This window comes from Oryctolagus cuniculus, chromosome 19, assembly GCF_964237555.1.
Source record: "Oryctolagus cuniculus chromosome 19, mOryCun1.1, whole genome shotgun sequence".
Classification (NCBI taxonomy): Eukaryota; Metazoa; Chordata; class Mammalia; order Lagomorpha; family Leporidae; genus Oryctolagus; species Oryctolagus cuniculus.
Window position 1 is genome coordinate 33,648,832 of NC_091450.1, and position 13,817 is coordinate 33,662,648.

A 13,817-nucleotide genomic window follows, 5' to 3' on the forward strand; every position below is an offset into this window, starting at 1 on the left:
ATTGGCTTTCTCGTGGTGCAGCTTGGCTGCCGGTAGCCGCCTCGGTGGCCTGCGCCCTCTCGCTCCTCGAGGCTCCCACTGTGCTGGCTGCCGTCCCCTCCGGCCTGGGCGGGGCAGCAGCCAGTGCCCTCCACGAGCGGCAGTTGGGCCCTGAAGTCCCGGGTTCCGGAAGGTTCCAGCGGCCCCTGCCCCCACCGGATTCTGTGTGGAAGAAGGGGGCGAGAGGGCGGGAGGTTGTCCTCCACCCCACCTGCGCCCCCACCTCTCCCAGCCCTCGGACGCCCTGGCCTGGTGTCCAGCCAGGGGCCTGGGCCCGCAGCCTACGCCACAGCGCCCGGCAGCTGGTGACGCCATGTCAGGTGAGCCAGGAGCCCGCAGGCCACGTGGGAGGCACTGTCCTCAGGCAGGCCCCAGGACCCCCTGGGCTCCCAGGTGCGGTGACTCGGGTCCTGGCTACCTTGACACCCCCCCCCCCGCAGGAGCCGCCGCCCAGGGTGAGCTGCCGAGGCGCCATCTCGTAGAGCTGGCCGCCAGCCCCCCATCGGAGTCGCTCCCCTCCCGCCCGAGCACCCCCACCATGGAGGACCTGGAGCTCCTGCTGGCCAGCCCCGAGCCCTTGAGCCGGGGGGAGACAGAGCAGCGTGGGTCCAGCCGCCCGCTGGTGTCCAGTGCCTCCAGGCCCGAGCAGGACACCGCCAAGCGCTGGCAGCAGCTGGAGCGACAGTGAGCCCCCCCCGGGGCACGGGCACGGGCGGGGGGCACGGCAGCCCCTGCGGCCGGCACGGCTGGACTGGGCGGCTCTGGCCCCGGCTAGGGTGGCTGACCTGCAGGCCGAGGTGGCGCGCCTGCGGGGTCACAAGGAGCGCTGTGAGCGCGCCTCGCTGAGCCTGCTGCGCGACCTGGAGCTGCAGCGGGCGGCGCAGACCCCCGAGAAGGCGGCGCTGGAGGTGAGCGCGGGGCGGGCCGCGGGAGTCGGCGCACGGGGCCCCAGCCTGCTCAGCCCTGCGCCCTCCCCGCAGCTCCACGGCCCCCACAACCAGATGCAGGCCCTGGACAGGAGGTAGGCCACAGGCCCTGGGTGTGGCGGGGCTGCCGTGGGCCTGGGCGGAAGCCGCGCCTTGTCCCCCAGGCTGGTGGAGGTCCGGGAAGCCCTGACCGAGGTCCGGAGGAGGCAGGCGCTGCAGGACGCCGAGCGGAAGGGCGCCGAGCAGGAGGCCCGCGTCAGGTGGGCCCCCAGGGCTGCCCGTGACCCTCACCCTCGCTGCCCAGCCGGGGGCGGCCGGGCTGTCCGTCCTGCTGCTGACTCTTGGGGAGAAGCGCCTGGAAGCTGGGCCCTGCCCCTCACCCTGGGTGCCCGCCGGGATTCCAAGTCTGGTCCACGCCACTGCGCTCCTTTGGCTGCCAGCCAGTCCTGCCTTGCAGGCCGCCCACTCAGCCTAGGCCACCCAGACGCCGGCGCTGGCAGGAGAAGGACTCTGTCCAGGGCCCCGTGCAGCCTTCCTGGGACACCCCAGCCCCGCCCTCCCCCCAGCTGGGCCGCTGCCACTGTGCCCGTGCCCTAGGCTGGCCAAGCTGACCAGCTTGCTGAGGCAGGAGGAGCAGGCCCGGGAGGCCGCCTGCAGCACCCTGCAGAAGGGCCAGGAGGACAGCAGCCAGAGAGTGGACCAGGAGGTGGCCAGGATGCAGGTACCGCAAGGGAGCGGGGCCCGGCCCGGCCCGGCCCCGCCCAGCCAAGTGGCGCCCCCGCCCGTGCCTTCCTGGCTCCCGGCTTCTGCCCACGTGCGGGGCCCGTGGCGGCCGCCGTCAGGACACTCAGAATTCAGTGCTGGCTTGGCAAGCATGGCCGGGGGCGGACCGAGCAGCCGCGTGTGGCCACGTGTGGCCGATGGTGCTGGCTTGGGCTCCCTTCACTACAGACAGGGCTGGGGGCGGCACCACTGCTGCCTCCATCCCCCTCCCTGTCCAGGCGCAGCCCTCGTTCAGAGCCACGGCCCCTCCACAGCCATGCGTTCCCAGGACCCCGAGACCGCCGCACGCGCCAGGGCCCTGCTGCGGTGGGTGCAGGGATGACAGAGCCCCCGCAGACCCCTGCGGGGCGGGGCGGGGCGGGGCAGTGGCCAGGGTCTCCTGCTGCTGCCCACACCGGCTCTGCTGTCCAGGTCGGCACGACGCAGTGGGGGGGCACCCGGCAGAGGGTGCCCGACCTCCTGGGACCGGAGGCTGCCCCTCACTGGCGGTCTCCCTTCTCCCCGAGCAGGGGGCGTCTGAGCGCTCCAGACCACGGCCACTGAAGTCTTTGCGAGTAAAGTTTTATTGGCACGTGGCCGTGAGCACGTAGGTACCGATTCTCATGGCCACATCTGGAGCCACCAGGGCCGAGAGGCTGTGGCCCCACCCCTGGGAGCCCCAAGCACTGACTGCCTGGCTCCGCACTGACCTGCTGACCCAGCGGTGGGCGCCCTCCTGCTTGGGGGCCGGTGGAGCGAGGGCTGCCCTGGGGACCATGGCTCTTGGAGCCGGGAGGACTCTGCCCCCTGCCCAGGCAAGCCCCGGGCTCTGGGCTGTGAGAAGGTGCCTGGGGCCCAGAGCTGCCCCCTCCGGTGTGCAGCGCCCTCACCCCTCCCTGGCAGGATGTGGTGGCCACAGCACTGCCTGCCCAGCTGCATCCGGGGTCGCGAGGACCCCCGGGACCCCCTTGGCGATGCTGGAGGCTGGGGCAGGGTGCCTGTGCCGCCTTCGTCCCCGCGCAGGGTAGGGTCGGCCCGGCGCTGTCGGGCCCGAGGCCATGCGGGGACAGGGTCCCCAGGGCCCAGGCACGCGGCTGGCGCGGCAGGAGGCTGAGGCGCCGTGCGGCCCTGCCAGGCCCAGGTGACCACGCTGGGCGAGGAGATGAGTCTGCGCTTCCTGAAGAGGGAGGCCAAGCTCTGCGGCTTCCTGCAGAGGAGCTTCCTGGCCCTGGAGCAGGTGGGGCCGGGCCGGGCCGGGCGGGGGCCGGGGTCAGCCCGGCCCGCGCTCACGCGCCTCTGCTCCCCCAGAGGATGAAGGCCTCGGAGGGCGCCAGGCTGCAGGCCGAGGGCAGCCTGCGGCAGGAGCTGGACGGCCGCTGGCAGAAGCTGCAGGAGCAGAGCGAGGAGCGGGCGCAGGCGCAGCGTGAGGTGGGCGGGGCCGGGGCAGGCAGAGGGGACACACGGCAGACGGGGTGGACACACGGGGTGGGGCAGACAGGGTGGGGCAGGCGGGGTGGGGCAGGCGGGGTGGACACACAGGGCAGGGCAGAGGGGGACACACGGGGTGGGGCAGACAGGGTGGGGCAGGCGGGGTGGACACACGGGGTGGGGCAGACAGGGTGGGGCAGGCGGGGTGGACACACGGGGTGGGGCAGACAGGGTGGGGCAGACAGGGTGGGGCAGACAGGGTGGACACATAGGGTGGACACGCGGTGTGGCAGACAGGGTGTGGGGCAGATGGGATGGACACCCGGGGTGGGGCAGACGGGGTGGACACACGGAGTAGACACGCGGTGTGGCAGACAGGGTGTGGGACAGGTGGGGTGGACACCTGGGGTGGGGCAGACGGGGTGGGCACGCGGCTCAGGACCCGTCCGCTGCAGCAGGAGGGTGGCCGCCTGCTGGCACAGTGCCGGGGCCTGGACGCAGCCGTGGTCCAGCTCACCAAGTTCGTGCGGCAGAACCAGGTGTCTCTGAACCGTGTCCTCCTGGCCGAGCAGAAGGCCCGGTGGGTGTCCTGGGGCAGGAGGCACCCAGTGCGCCCGAGTGCAGTGCGGGGCCGCACACGCCGGGGCAGAGTGGCCAACCCTGTCCCCAAGGCTGCCGCCCCTCCCCGGGGAGCATGGCCCCACCTCAGAGGCGCCAGGGACAGCCCCTCCCCCGATTCCTGGGACCCCCTGGGTGGTCCTGGAGGCGCAGCCCAGCCCTGCTGAGGGTGGTCTCGGCACCTGCCCCAGCGATGCCAAGGTGTGCTTGGAGGAGAGCCAGGCCGGGGAGTTGGCCTCCCACGTGCAGGAGAGCCTGCAGGCCGTGCAGCTGGCCGGGCAGCGGGCCCAGCAGGAGACGCAGGGCGCACTGGAGCTGGTGAGGGGCCGGGCAGGGCTGGCGGGGACCCCCATTCCCGGGCGCGGGCCCCCAGCCTGGGCCTCCTCTCCCGTCTTCCCCACAGCTCCGAGAGAAGAACCAGGCCCTGGAGCGGGCCGTGGCCGAGCTGGCCCTGCAGGTGGAAGACCTGGGTGCCCACTGCCTGGCCCTGGGCTGCAGGCTGGACCTGCAGGCGCAGACGCTGGGGCAGAGGCTGTCGGCAGTGAGTCCCCGCCAGCGCCTGCAGCGAGGGGCCCGCGGTGAGGGCGGCCCTGCCCGGTCGCTGTGGCGGCAGTTTTATTGAGAAGTCAGTACAGCACGGCTCCGCTCTGAGCGCCCAGTCAGTCCTAGAAGGCGCTGTCTCCCCAGTGCAGCCCCGGGTGCCCCTTTGCCCCGCCTCCCAGAGTCCGCTTCCTGTGTGGATCCGCCAGTCCTGGGGACCCACAGCCCGGGCCTCCCCTAGCCCCGCGAGGCGGTGGTTCAAAGGTTAACAGGGGGCAGTCATGCTGCCAGAAACAGGGCCGGGTCCCGCTGAGCCCCCACTCCGCGGGCTCGCTGTGACAGATCAGCCCCTTCCCGTCCGCTTGCCTGCAGGGCGGCCAGCTGGGCTGTGAGCGTGCCCTGCCCTGGCCCAGGCGTTCCGGAGGTGGCCCTGCCGGGGAGGGCCCTGGGGCAGCCTGGCTCCCGTCCTGCAGGTCTGGGGGCGTGCGGGCCGCCTGTCCTTGGCTCTGGTGGGCCCGCCTGTCCACACCGCAGCCCTCATGGAGTCTGATTCCAGGCGCAGACAGAATGGGAGGGGGCCGAGAGGAAGTCCCTGCAGGACCTGGCCCTGTGGCGGAAGGAGGTGGCCGGGCAGCTGGGGGAGCTGCGGGACAAAGTAGACAGCCTCCCCCTGCAGGTGGGCACGGGCACGCCGCCCCTCCCGCCCCTGCGGCCCTGGGACCGCCGGGGCTCCCGCGAGCCAGCTCTGCCTGCGTGGCCGCCCCGTTTCAGGTGGAGGGCGTCTCGGACAAGTGCTTCTTCCACAAGAGAGACTCGGACCTGAAGATCGCGGCCGAAGGCGAGGCCAGGTGAGGGCCTCTGCCAGCGTCGGGGGCTGCCGAGGGCCGGCTGCCCTCCCCCGCTGCCTCAGGCCGCACCTCCTCCTCCCTCGGCTGCAGGGAGCAGGAGGTGGGGGCCGTGCGGCAGGAGCTGGCCGCCCTGCTGTCGTCCGTGCAGCTGCTGAAGGAGGACAACCCGGGGCGGAAGATCGCCGAGATCCAGGGCAAGCTGGCCACGGTACCGCCCGCACCAGCCCCGGGCGCCCCGGTGCGCCCGCCGTGCCCCGCTGAGCCCGGCTCTGCTTAGTTCCAGAGCCAGATGGTGAGGCTGGGAGACAGCGTCCAGGCCCACAGGACCGTCCAGAACCTGAAGCTCAACGCGGAGGCCAAGCTGGTGAGGGGACGCCCCGGGCCCCGGCCGGCCGTGTGCGGGCGTCTCCGGCAGCCGGGAGTAAGCCCGTCCGCGCCCCGCCCGCAGCGCACGGAGGAGGTGGCCGCGCTGCGGGAGACCGTGCTGCGCCTGTGGAGCGAGGAGGGCCCCTGGGCGCTGACGCTGGGCAGCAGGCGGCTGCTCATGTCCCTGGTGCGACAGCGGTTCTTCGTCAAGGACGTGGGCGCCGGCGAGCTGGCCCCCGTGAACCAGTGGGGCGTGTACCAGGCCGTGAGGTGGGCACAGGCGGCCGGCGGTGGCGGGCGGGGAGGGCGGCGGGGCCCGGGTCCCTCAGCCGCGTGTCCGGCAGGTGGCTGCGGTGGAAGGCCGTCCTCATGACGCTGGGGGCCCCGCGGAGGCCGGGACGAGGTCCCCAGAAGAGCCGTGGCCGGGAGCCTGCGGTGCTGCCCCCCCGAGTGCCCCCGCCCCAGAAATAAACACACCGGCTCCTGCACCGACGCAGCCAGAGTCCCCGGGCCCGCGGGCTGACGGCGGGGGAGAGGCCTGTCGTGGGAGCGGCCAGCTCCAGGAGGGGTCAGCGCAGCGGCCCCGCCCCTGGAGTCCAACGCCTTTCCTGTCCGCCAGCCCAGCCCTGGCCAGCTCCCTTCCCCCGGTGGGCGTGGGCGTGGGCCCGCGCCCCCCCGGCCCACCGAGAGCATCCGGGCCAGGGGCGCTGAAGGGCAGGTGCCCGAGCCTGCAGGCCAGTGGTGGCCTAGCCGGGGCACGCTTGGGAGGAGGTGCTGGGCATGCCCCTTGCTGCCTCTCCCCTGCAGGGGAAGCCTGGGCCAGGGGCTGCGCAGTGCAGGGCCCCCTGGGTGGGCAGGCGGCGGGGAGGGCTGCCCCCGGTGCTGACCTGGGCTGGCATGGGTCTGGCCTCCCTGAGGCACAGCGCGTGGAGCCCAGCCCCGGGTCTCCGTGCAGCCCAGCCTGGGCACCGCCACCCCCCACGCGGCTCTGCCTCATTTCCTGACCTGCAGCCCAGGCCGCGGAAGGAGGAGGCTGCTCCCTGCCTGGACAGCAGCCGTCCCCGTGGGCCGCCGTGGGTGGAGGGCTGGGGAAGTCTGCGCGCGTGGCCCCAGTGACCCTGAGCCCCGTGGCTAGGCCTCGGCCAGCTGTGGCCCCTCCAGGGCCTGGGTGCCCGGCAGCTCGGGGCCGGCCTCTGCCGACCAGCTGGCCAGCAGGTCGCTGAAGTCCGGGGTGCCCGGGGGCAGCAGGCCCAGGGCGCTGGGCGCCGGCTCCCTCCAGAAGGACCGAGGCAGCTTCCTCTGGGCCATGGGGGTGATGTGGCCGTACTTGCGCTCCAGCCTCAGCCTGCGCCCGGCCGCCGCGCCCGGCTCGCTGGGCTCCGGGAAGCGGCGCAGCCCGAAGTCGAAGAGCTCGGCCAGGGGCCCCAGTGGCGCCGCCCCCGCCCCGCCGGCACCCGGCCTGCGCGCCCGCCCCTCGGGCGTCCCGGGCGAGCAGGTGCCGGGCTCTGCGGCCCCCTCGGCCCCCAGGGGCCCGCCCGCGGCCAGGCGCTCCGGCTCCGCCCGGCAGTCGGCATACACATCTCGGGCGTCCGGGTCCTGCCCCTTGTCCTTGCGGCCGAAGTATCGCTGGATGTCGCCGCTGATGAGCTCCGAGAAGCGCAGCAGCCGCAGAGGCGACTCGGGGCTGCCGGGGGCGTGCGGGGCGGCCCCTGAGCTCCAGGGCCCCGGGCTGCAGCCGCCCGGCCCTTCATCCTCCGGCCCCAGGTTCTGGTCCTCCTCCTCTGCCTCCTCTGCCTCCTCCTCTTCCTCAGATGTTCCCAGGGGCTCGGGGGCAGGGGGCAGGAAGGGCCGGTGGGACGGCAGGGGCAGCGGGAAGCCGCACAGGGGCCTGATCACGCCGGCGGCCATCTCCTCACCTCGGGGCGGAGGCGCTGGCTGGGGAGGGGAGAGGGCAGGTCGGTGCTGAGGGCCCCAGGGATCCAGGCTGGGCCTGTGTGCACGGAGGGCAGCGCACCGGCAGCGTGGGCGTGCGCCGAGGGCAGAGCCCAGGTCGGGAGGGGAAGGGGGCCTGGCGGGAGGGCTGGGCCCTGTCCTGGCGCAGTCAGGGTCCTGGGTTGACCAGGCCCGTGCAGCCGGGGCCAGCAGGGAGGCCCGGCCTGGGCAGCGTCTCTCAGATCCGAATCCCGAGCCCTGGCCTCCACAGTGGGGCGGAGGTGCAGGCGCCCGGAGGGTGGGACCCCTGCCCGGGAGGGTTCCCACAGCCACCTCCTGCCCCAGCCGTCTGGCCCTGGGCCGGCTCGGCCCTCCCTCCCCCGTGGTCCCCAGGGCCCCGCGGCCCCTGCCCCCCCCCCGCAGGCCCGGGCTCCTACCTGGCTGGGCCGCAGCTCTGCTCGGCAGGCCCGCCTCCACCTGGGCTCAAGCATTTATAGGCAGGCCCTGTGGCCGCCCAGCCTGGCAAATATTTGGCGACGGCATTGTCATCGCCGACTGGGCAAATAGAGCCCGTTTGCTTTAGCGCCCGGCAACCAGGGCCCGGCGGGGGGAGCGCCAGGGCTGGCCCCACCTGTGGGCGGCCTGCCTGGGGACCGTGGAGTGTTTGCCGGGGCCCAGCTGGCTGCACCTGGGCCCTTATCTCCGACACCGACTGGGGCCTGTGCCGGGCCTCGTCAAATAGGCGGAAAATTAAATTTCATGCTATTTTGAGTTCTGGAGTAGCCGCTCTCGAAGACGCCCTGCCCCCGCGGCTCCCCGGTGAACGGTGCTCCCTGAGGACTGGCGGGGGCGGCAGGGCCGGAGGGGGCCGGGACCACCCTCAGCCAGTCCAGCTGTGGCCCCTGCTGGCCGCAGGTCTGCCCGCACCTCCTGGACCACCCAGCCCACTGCTGCCCCTGGCCTAGCCCTGGGGCCTGCGCTGAGCCCTGGGGTGGGGGCCCCTCCTGCCGGCCCCCTCTAGTCCTCCTGCTGGCCCCAGACACTGGCCCCACAGCGCTCTAGCGCCCTGGGGCTGCTCTGGGCCTGGTCAGCAACTGGAAGTCTCAGAGCGGGAGGCCAGGAGTCCACGTCGGGCGTCCCTGGGCTCTGTCCCCCTCCGCTCCGCCAGCCTCGGGAATCCCGTGCTGCCGCGTGACACCACCCAGCCCACTGAGGTCAGCTTCTGAGGGCCCAGGCGGACGTGGGCTTGAGGACACGCTCACCCGGCCCCTGGAGGAGCCACCGTGACCCCAGGTTGCCGTGTGCACGTCGTGTCCCCACAACACTGTCCCATCTCCAGGTCCTGGCTCTCCCTGTCCTGGGTCCTCGCCCCGGGGCTCCAGGCACCAGCCCCTTCAAGGGGAGTTTGGTACCTCCCGCCCCGTGATACCCCCAGCCCGTGGCGTCTGGACCACAGCTGGGCCCACGAACATCTGCCCCGCCGCCGCCGCTGTCCCTCTGGGCACCTGGACAGCAGGAGATGGGGGTGGGGGGCTGGTGAGGGCCTGAAGGATCCCCTCTCAGACCACAGGAATTGGGGGCCTGGGCACCCCTGCCCTGACCTGCTGGGCAGAAGCTGGGGCTGCAGCTGCCAGGGTGTGGCCACAGCGCCCCCTGGAGGCCGCCAGAGGCAGAAGGCACCGGGCGGCTGGGGTCTGCGCGGGGCTCCTCTCTGCGTGGAGGGGCACGCGGGAGGTGCGGGGCGTGGCTTGCGTGTTGCATCCTGGCTGGCACAGGAGACCGCCGAGGCGGGGGCCCGCCTGGGAACCACACACCCTGCTCCAGAGGACCCCGCCCCTGTGGCCGGGGAAGGGGTTCAGGGAGGAGGTCGGCTGCCCTGCTGCCCTGCCGCTGTCCCGGCCGACGGCCTCCAGGAGGGAGGGGGTCCCGGGGGAGCCCCCGCGCTGCAGGCTCTGCACACAGGCGAGGAGCTGGGCCCAGGGATGGCGCGGGGTCCCCGGGACTCAGGCCGCTGGGACCTGTGAGCCCTGCACCGGGGAGAAGCCTGTGTGTGATTTTAGCCCCTGAGCGCGTGTGCAGGAGGCCGCGAGGGCTGGAGCTGTGGGGCCCTGGGTGAGGCCCCGGCCCCCGGCCCCTGGCCCCCGGCCCCCGGCCCGGCCCGGCTCAGTCTCTGACTCTCAGGGCCTCGGGTTGTGCCGGGGCTTTTCCCTGCCGGATAAGAGGCCTTCGTGGAAACCCCAGGCTGGGGGAGAAGGCGGAGCGGGCGGGGGTCTGGGGAGGGGCGTGGGGGTGCCCTCCGGCTGGGGGAGTCGGCAGGACAGGAGCGAGTCCTCTGGCTTGAGCCGGTTCAGGCTGGGCTGGGGGCCCGGCAGGTGGGCGTTGAGCCTCCCCTTGTGTTTCTGGCGCCAGGTTGGTGGCCAGGGCCGGTCTGGGCGGCGCGCGTGTCCCCAGGGCCCAGCCCCTGCTCCCCGCCCCCTCCGTGGGTCTCTTGCCAGGCGGGGGGCGGAGCGGGGTGGGGGTGGGCTGGGCGCTTCCAGAGGCAGCAGGCCTGCCAGTCCCCGCACACCGCGTATCGATCTTCCCGGGAAAATCGATAACTCCAACATGTCAGCTCTGAGTGCCGCGGTGCCTGGGAGGGCTGCGGCGGAGCCCGTCAGGGGACGTCAGGCCTCCCGAGAAATGTCTGTGTGCGTTAGATAGCGAGGGCTGAGGTGTGGGCCAGGTCCCTGGGCGGGGGGCCTGGGGGACGCTGCTCCCGCGAGGGCGCCGGGGACTCCCATCTCGAGAACCCGTGGCCAGCACCAGCGATGGCCACCCCAGGCCCCCTCCCCTGTCGCCGCCTGGCATCCGTGCCGCCTCTCGGCCTGTAGACCCGTCTGTCCCTGTCCCTCCTCTTCTTGGGACACCAGCGTCCACCCTAGTCCGGGATGACCCCACTCCCACGAGCTGGATCAGCAAAGGTGCCCGTGACTGGGGGACACCGCTCACCCCGGCCGGCACCGGGCACCGGAGACCCATTTCACAGCCGGGACTCAAAGGGTTAAGTCACCCACGTCAGCTCTCATGCCAGCCCCTGGTCCAAGGCGGCCATCACTGGCTGGGGGAATCCCCGACCCCTGGCCCCACCTGCCTGTCAGCCAGGCAGCGGCACCGACCCTGAGGGCCCTTTGATCTCCACCTCCTCCCAGAAGCCCTCCAGGCTGCCCCCCCCCCCCCCCCCCGTACACAGGGTGCTCTCCGGTCCCTGCGGGGCGCGCTGGTCTGGCAGTGGTGTGGGGTGGAACAGGTGGGGCCGCCCGAGGAGGACCTGGGCAAACAGGTGCCTCTGTTGACACAGCACAGCCAGCAGGCCCGGGTGGGGGGGGGCTCCCCAGGGCCCGGCTCACGCCCCCAGGCTGCAGTCCCTGACCTGAGGCAGGCCCTGAGCTCGCCCCGCCCGCTGGTTCAGGGCTCCTGGCACTGAGGGTGCCGGGCAAGACCCCGCCTTTCTCCCGCCCTCCCTGGCTCCCCTGGGGCAGCAGGGGGCTGGGTGGGAGCCACACCGTACCCAGAGTGGGTGGCCGTGTTCCAGGCAGTGGCATAGCCACAGCGGCACAACACCGGTCCCCAGAGTCCTGCACAGAGCTCCGGACGTCCTGGAGGCGTGGGGGGGAGTGAGAGGCGGCCCACGGTGCCGGGACCCCGTATCGGAGCCCTGCTAATGGCCTGGGAAGCAGCGGAAGACGGCCCACGGGCTCGGGCCCCTGCACGCCTGCAGGAGCCTGGGGTGGACCTTCAGCCTGGCCCAGGCCTGACCGTCTGGGCAGTGAACAGCAGGGGGAAGACCTGTCACTCTGCCCCTCAAATAACTAAATCTCAAATGCACGCAGGTTTTTCGTGTCTTTCCTGATGGAGACGCCTAGTGTCAGTGGAGATGAGCGACACAGAGGCCTGGCCGGCCAGGGTAGCAAGGTTGGCGGGGGCAGGGCCTCCGTCGCGGGCGGCCTGGAGCCAGGGCGGCTGCCGCCCACCCGGGGAGGCGAGGGTGCGCCCCAGAGCCCAGTGCACAGTCCGCCTCGGCCTGGGGCCTGAGGGCGCGGGGTCAGGGGTTTGCAGGCAGCGACCGGAGAACTCCTGCAGGTTCCACTCCTGGCCGCCCCGAGGCCGCTGTGGCCGGTGGCCCGCGTGCCCCAGCACAGGGGGCTGCCCGGACAGGTGCCGGCGAGGCCGATTCTGCACCGTGCAATCCCGGAGCCCCGAGGGTGCTTAGTTTCCCAGGCCCCTCACACACAGGCTCATTTCTGACTTCTTAGCTCTCACGTGCACGGATTTAGATTTTTTTAAGAATTTATCATTTATTTGAAAGCGTGGCAGCGGGGGCGGGGCGGCGTTCTTCCGGCGCGGGCTCACTCTCCAAGCCCCAGCAGCGTCTCCCAGGTGGGCGGCTTGGGCCCCTCCGCGGCGGCTGGAGGCTGGGTGGGAAGCTGAGCAGCCGGGCTCCGTTAGGCAGGAAGTCAGCTATGAGCTTGTGTGTGTGACATAAAGGCCTAAAGAGAAGACGTCTATGTCCAGCATCTGCATCTGCTGATGACGTTCCAGGGGCGGCCGGTATTCGCATCCTGCCTGCCCCCTTCCACCCGATAACCTGCCAGGTGGGGGTCCCGCCCTTCTGCCTGACCCAGTGTCTGCATCTCAGACACCCTGCTCTGACCCCCATTCTCCAGGGGTCCTGCCCACCCTTCCTCTGAACCCAGGATGGCGCCAGCTAGGCTCCTCCTGTCCGATACCTTCAGGGGAAAACTCAGAAGTTTTTCTATTTACACCCAAAAAGCCCTTTGTTCCAAGAGGAGCGGAGGTGGGGAAGCAAGACCATCTCCTTAAAACCCCCGGCCTCAACCGGACCGCGCTCAGCCCTCTGCCTCTGCTGGGCCGCCCGCCTGGCCTGGCCAGGAGTGATCTCTCCACTCAACCACGTACCTCGGCCCCCCCCCCCGCCCCGTGCGAGCGACTGCACGCTCCCAGGTCCCGTCTGGAGAGGTGCCCACCGTCCTCACGGGTGTCCCTGCCCTAATAAACCTTGCCATTTTACCTCCCACCACTCTCTGTCTCGCGCCTGAATTCTTTCTCGCGCGAAGACAAGAACCCTGCCATTCCTGCCGTGACAGATCCACGCCGGGGGTCGCATGCCACGCAGGCAGAGCGCGCCCACGGAGCCACGGCGCCCGCCCCTGGATTTCAACTTTCAACAGGAAACGCGTCTCCCGCAGGGGAAGGAGGCCATTCGGAGCTCAAAGCCCTGGGAAGGAGACGAGGGGGCCGCGTGCCCGGGAGGCCCTCCTCGGCGCGGCGCAGAACTACACTTCCCGGCCACCCCCGCGGCGCGCCGGGGGCGAGGCCTGGGCCGGAAGCGCGCCTCCGCAGAAGCGCGTCATTTCCGCCGCGCGCCCTGTAGTCGTGAGCGGAGGCCTGGGACGGCGCTCGGCTTCCGGTTTCGGGCGCCGGAAGTGACGCGCGCGGCGCGCCGCGGCGCCGAGGCCGGCATGAGCTGCGTGCGGGGCGCGCCGGCGGCCGGGTGAGTCCCGCGGGGCGTCGGGGGCGAGGGCGGGGGCCGGCGGCGGGCCGGGCGCTCACCGGCGTCTGTCTTCCAGGGCCGTCCGGACGCTGAGGCTGCTGGGCCGGGCGGGCCGAAGCCTGCACTCGCCGCCCGGCCTGCGGGCTCGGGCCCCGTCGGCGGCCGAGGGCGGCGAGGGCGAGGGCGAGCCTGGCCGCCCCATGCCGTTCTCCTGCAGCGGGGCCAGCCCGGCCCGCTGGACGGTGGCGCACTCGCTGGGCCGGCAGCAGCAGCGGCCGTGGTGGAAGGTGCTGCCGGTGAGCCTGTCGCTCATGCTGCTCGTCGCCTGGTGCTTCCTGCGGCCGGAGAGCGGCGCGGACCTGTGGCTGCAGCGGCTGCTGGACGGAGAGGGGCCGGGGCACGGCGGCGGCGCGGAGGCCCCCGGGGCGCGGGCCTAGCGGGGCGGCCGCGCGCGGACAGTTGTCAATAAACAGCCCGACCTCGTGGAGTCCCCGTGTCCTTGCCCGCGCGGAGCCCGTGTGTCCATCAGAAGTGAGAAGCGCCGCGGGCGCCCGGCTGGTCCCTCCCGGGTCCGATGGCGGCGCTTCCCCACCGCCGGTCCCCCCACCCCCCCAGCCGGGCTCTCCCGGGGCTCGGGGCCCACGGAGCGGCTGCAGGGGCGCCAGGGCCAGGCGGGGCCCCCGGGGGTCTCGGCTGCGCATTCCCCCTCAGAGAGGAGCGGCCAGGGGCGCTGGTCAGGACTCCGGGGCCCGGCCCCTCCCGGGAGGACCCCACACTGCGCCCTGGGCCCCCGCCGGTGCCTCAGGT

At 72.7% G+C, this 13,817-nt stretch overlaps 3 protein-coding genes across 15 annotated transcripts; 2 read left to right on the forward strand and 1 right to left on the reverse strand.

Annotated features, from left to right (window-relative positions):
- Nucleotides 1-16: 16 nt before the first annotated feature.
- Nucleotides 17-8,230, forward strand: CCDC154 (coiled-coil domain containing 154). Of its 13 annotated transcripts, XM_051830368.2 has the most exons (17): nt 136-359; nt 480-723; nt 815-947; nt 1,020-1,060; nt 1,130-1,225; nt 1,563-1,686; nt 2,863-2,964; nt 3,036-3,155; nt 3,611-3,735; nt 3,965-4,091; nt 4,177-4,314; nt 4,870-4,989; nt 5,085-5,161; nt 5,252-5,369; nt 5,439-5,525; nt 5,610-5,797; nt 5,872-6,015. In XM_051830368.2, the coding sequence occupies exons 1-17, from the start codon at nt 353-355 to the stop codon at nt 5,996-5,998; spliced, it is 1,974 nt and encodes a 657-aa protein (XP_051686328.2). In that variant the 5' UTR covers nt 136-352; the 3' UTR covers nt 5,999-6,015. The 13 variants fall into 13 exon arrangements, with proteins under 13 accessions (XP_051686321.2, XP_069920252.1, XP_069920254.1 ...); XM_070064152.1 differs by having other exon boundaries at nt 126-359; nt 815-1,060; XM_051830362.2 differs by having other exon boundaries at nt 38-359; nt 815-1,060; nt 5,439-5,797.
- On the reverse strand, nt 4,311-8,022 carry PERCC1 (proline and glutamate rich with coiled coil 1). The gene is made up of 2 exons (XM_051830369.2): nt 7,897-8,022; nt 4,311-7,462 (listed from the first exon to the last, which is right to left on the reverse strand). The coding sequence occupies exons 1-2, from the start codon at nt 7,948-7,950 to the stop codon at nt 6,659-6,661; spliced, it is 858 nt and encodes a 285-aa protein (XP_051686329.1). The 5' UTR covers nt 7,951-8,022; the 3' UTR covers nt 4,311-6,658.
- A 4,665-nt stretch (nt 8,231-12,895) lies between the features above and the next one.
- Nucleotides 12,896-13,497, forward strand: UQCC4 (ubiquinol-cytochrome c reductase complex assembly factor 4). The gene is made up of 2 exons (XM_051830370.2): nt 12,896-13,010; nt 13,087-13,497. The coding sequence occupies exons 1-2, from the start codon at nt 12,979-12,981 to the stop codon at nt 13,445-13,447; spliced, it is 393 nt and encodes a 130-aa protein (XP_051686330.2). The 5' UTR covers nt 12,896-12,978; the 3' UTR covers nt 13,448-13,497.
- Nucleotides 13,498-13,817: the final 320 nt, after the last annotated feature.

Coding starts and splice junctions, on each gene's coding strand:
- CCDC154 (XM_070064145.1), top strand. Junction 1,687..2,862: donor AGGAGGTGGCCAGGATGCAG/GTACCGCAAGGG, acceptor CGGCCCTGCCAG/GCCCAGGTGACCACGCTGGG. Junction 4,315..4,869: donor TGGGGCAGAGGCTGTCGGCA/GTGAGTCCCCGC, acceptor GTCTGATTCCAG/GCGCAGACAGAATGGGAGGG.
- UQCC4 (XM_051830370.2), top strand. CDS start 12,979: ATGAGCTGCGTGCGGGGCGCGCCGGCGGCCGG. Junction 13,011..13,086: donor CGGGGCGCGCCGGCGGCCGG/GTGAGTCCCGCG, acceptor TCTGTCTTCCAG/GGCCGTCCGGACGCTGAGGC.
- PERCC1 (XM_051830369.2), bottom strand. CDS start 7,950: ATGCTTGAGCCCAGGTGGAGGCGGGCCTGCCGAGCAGAGCTGCGGCCC. Junction 7,463..7,896: donor CAGAGCTGCGGCCCAGCCAG/GTAGGAGCCCGG, acceptor TCCCCTCCCCAG/CCAGCGCCTCCGCCCCGAGG.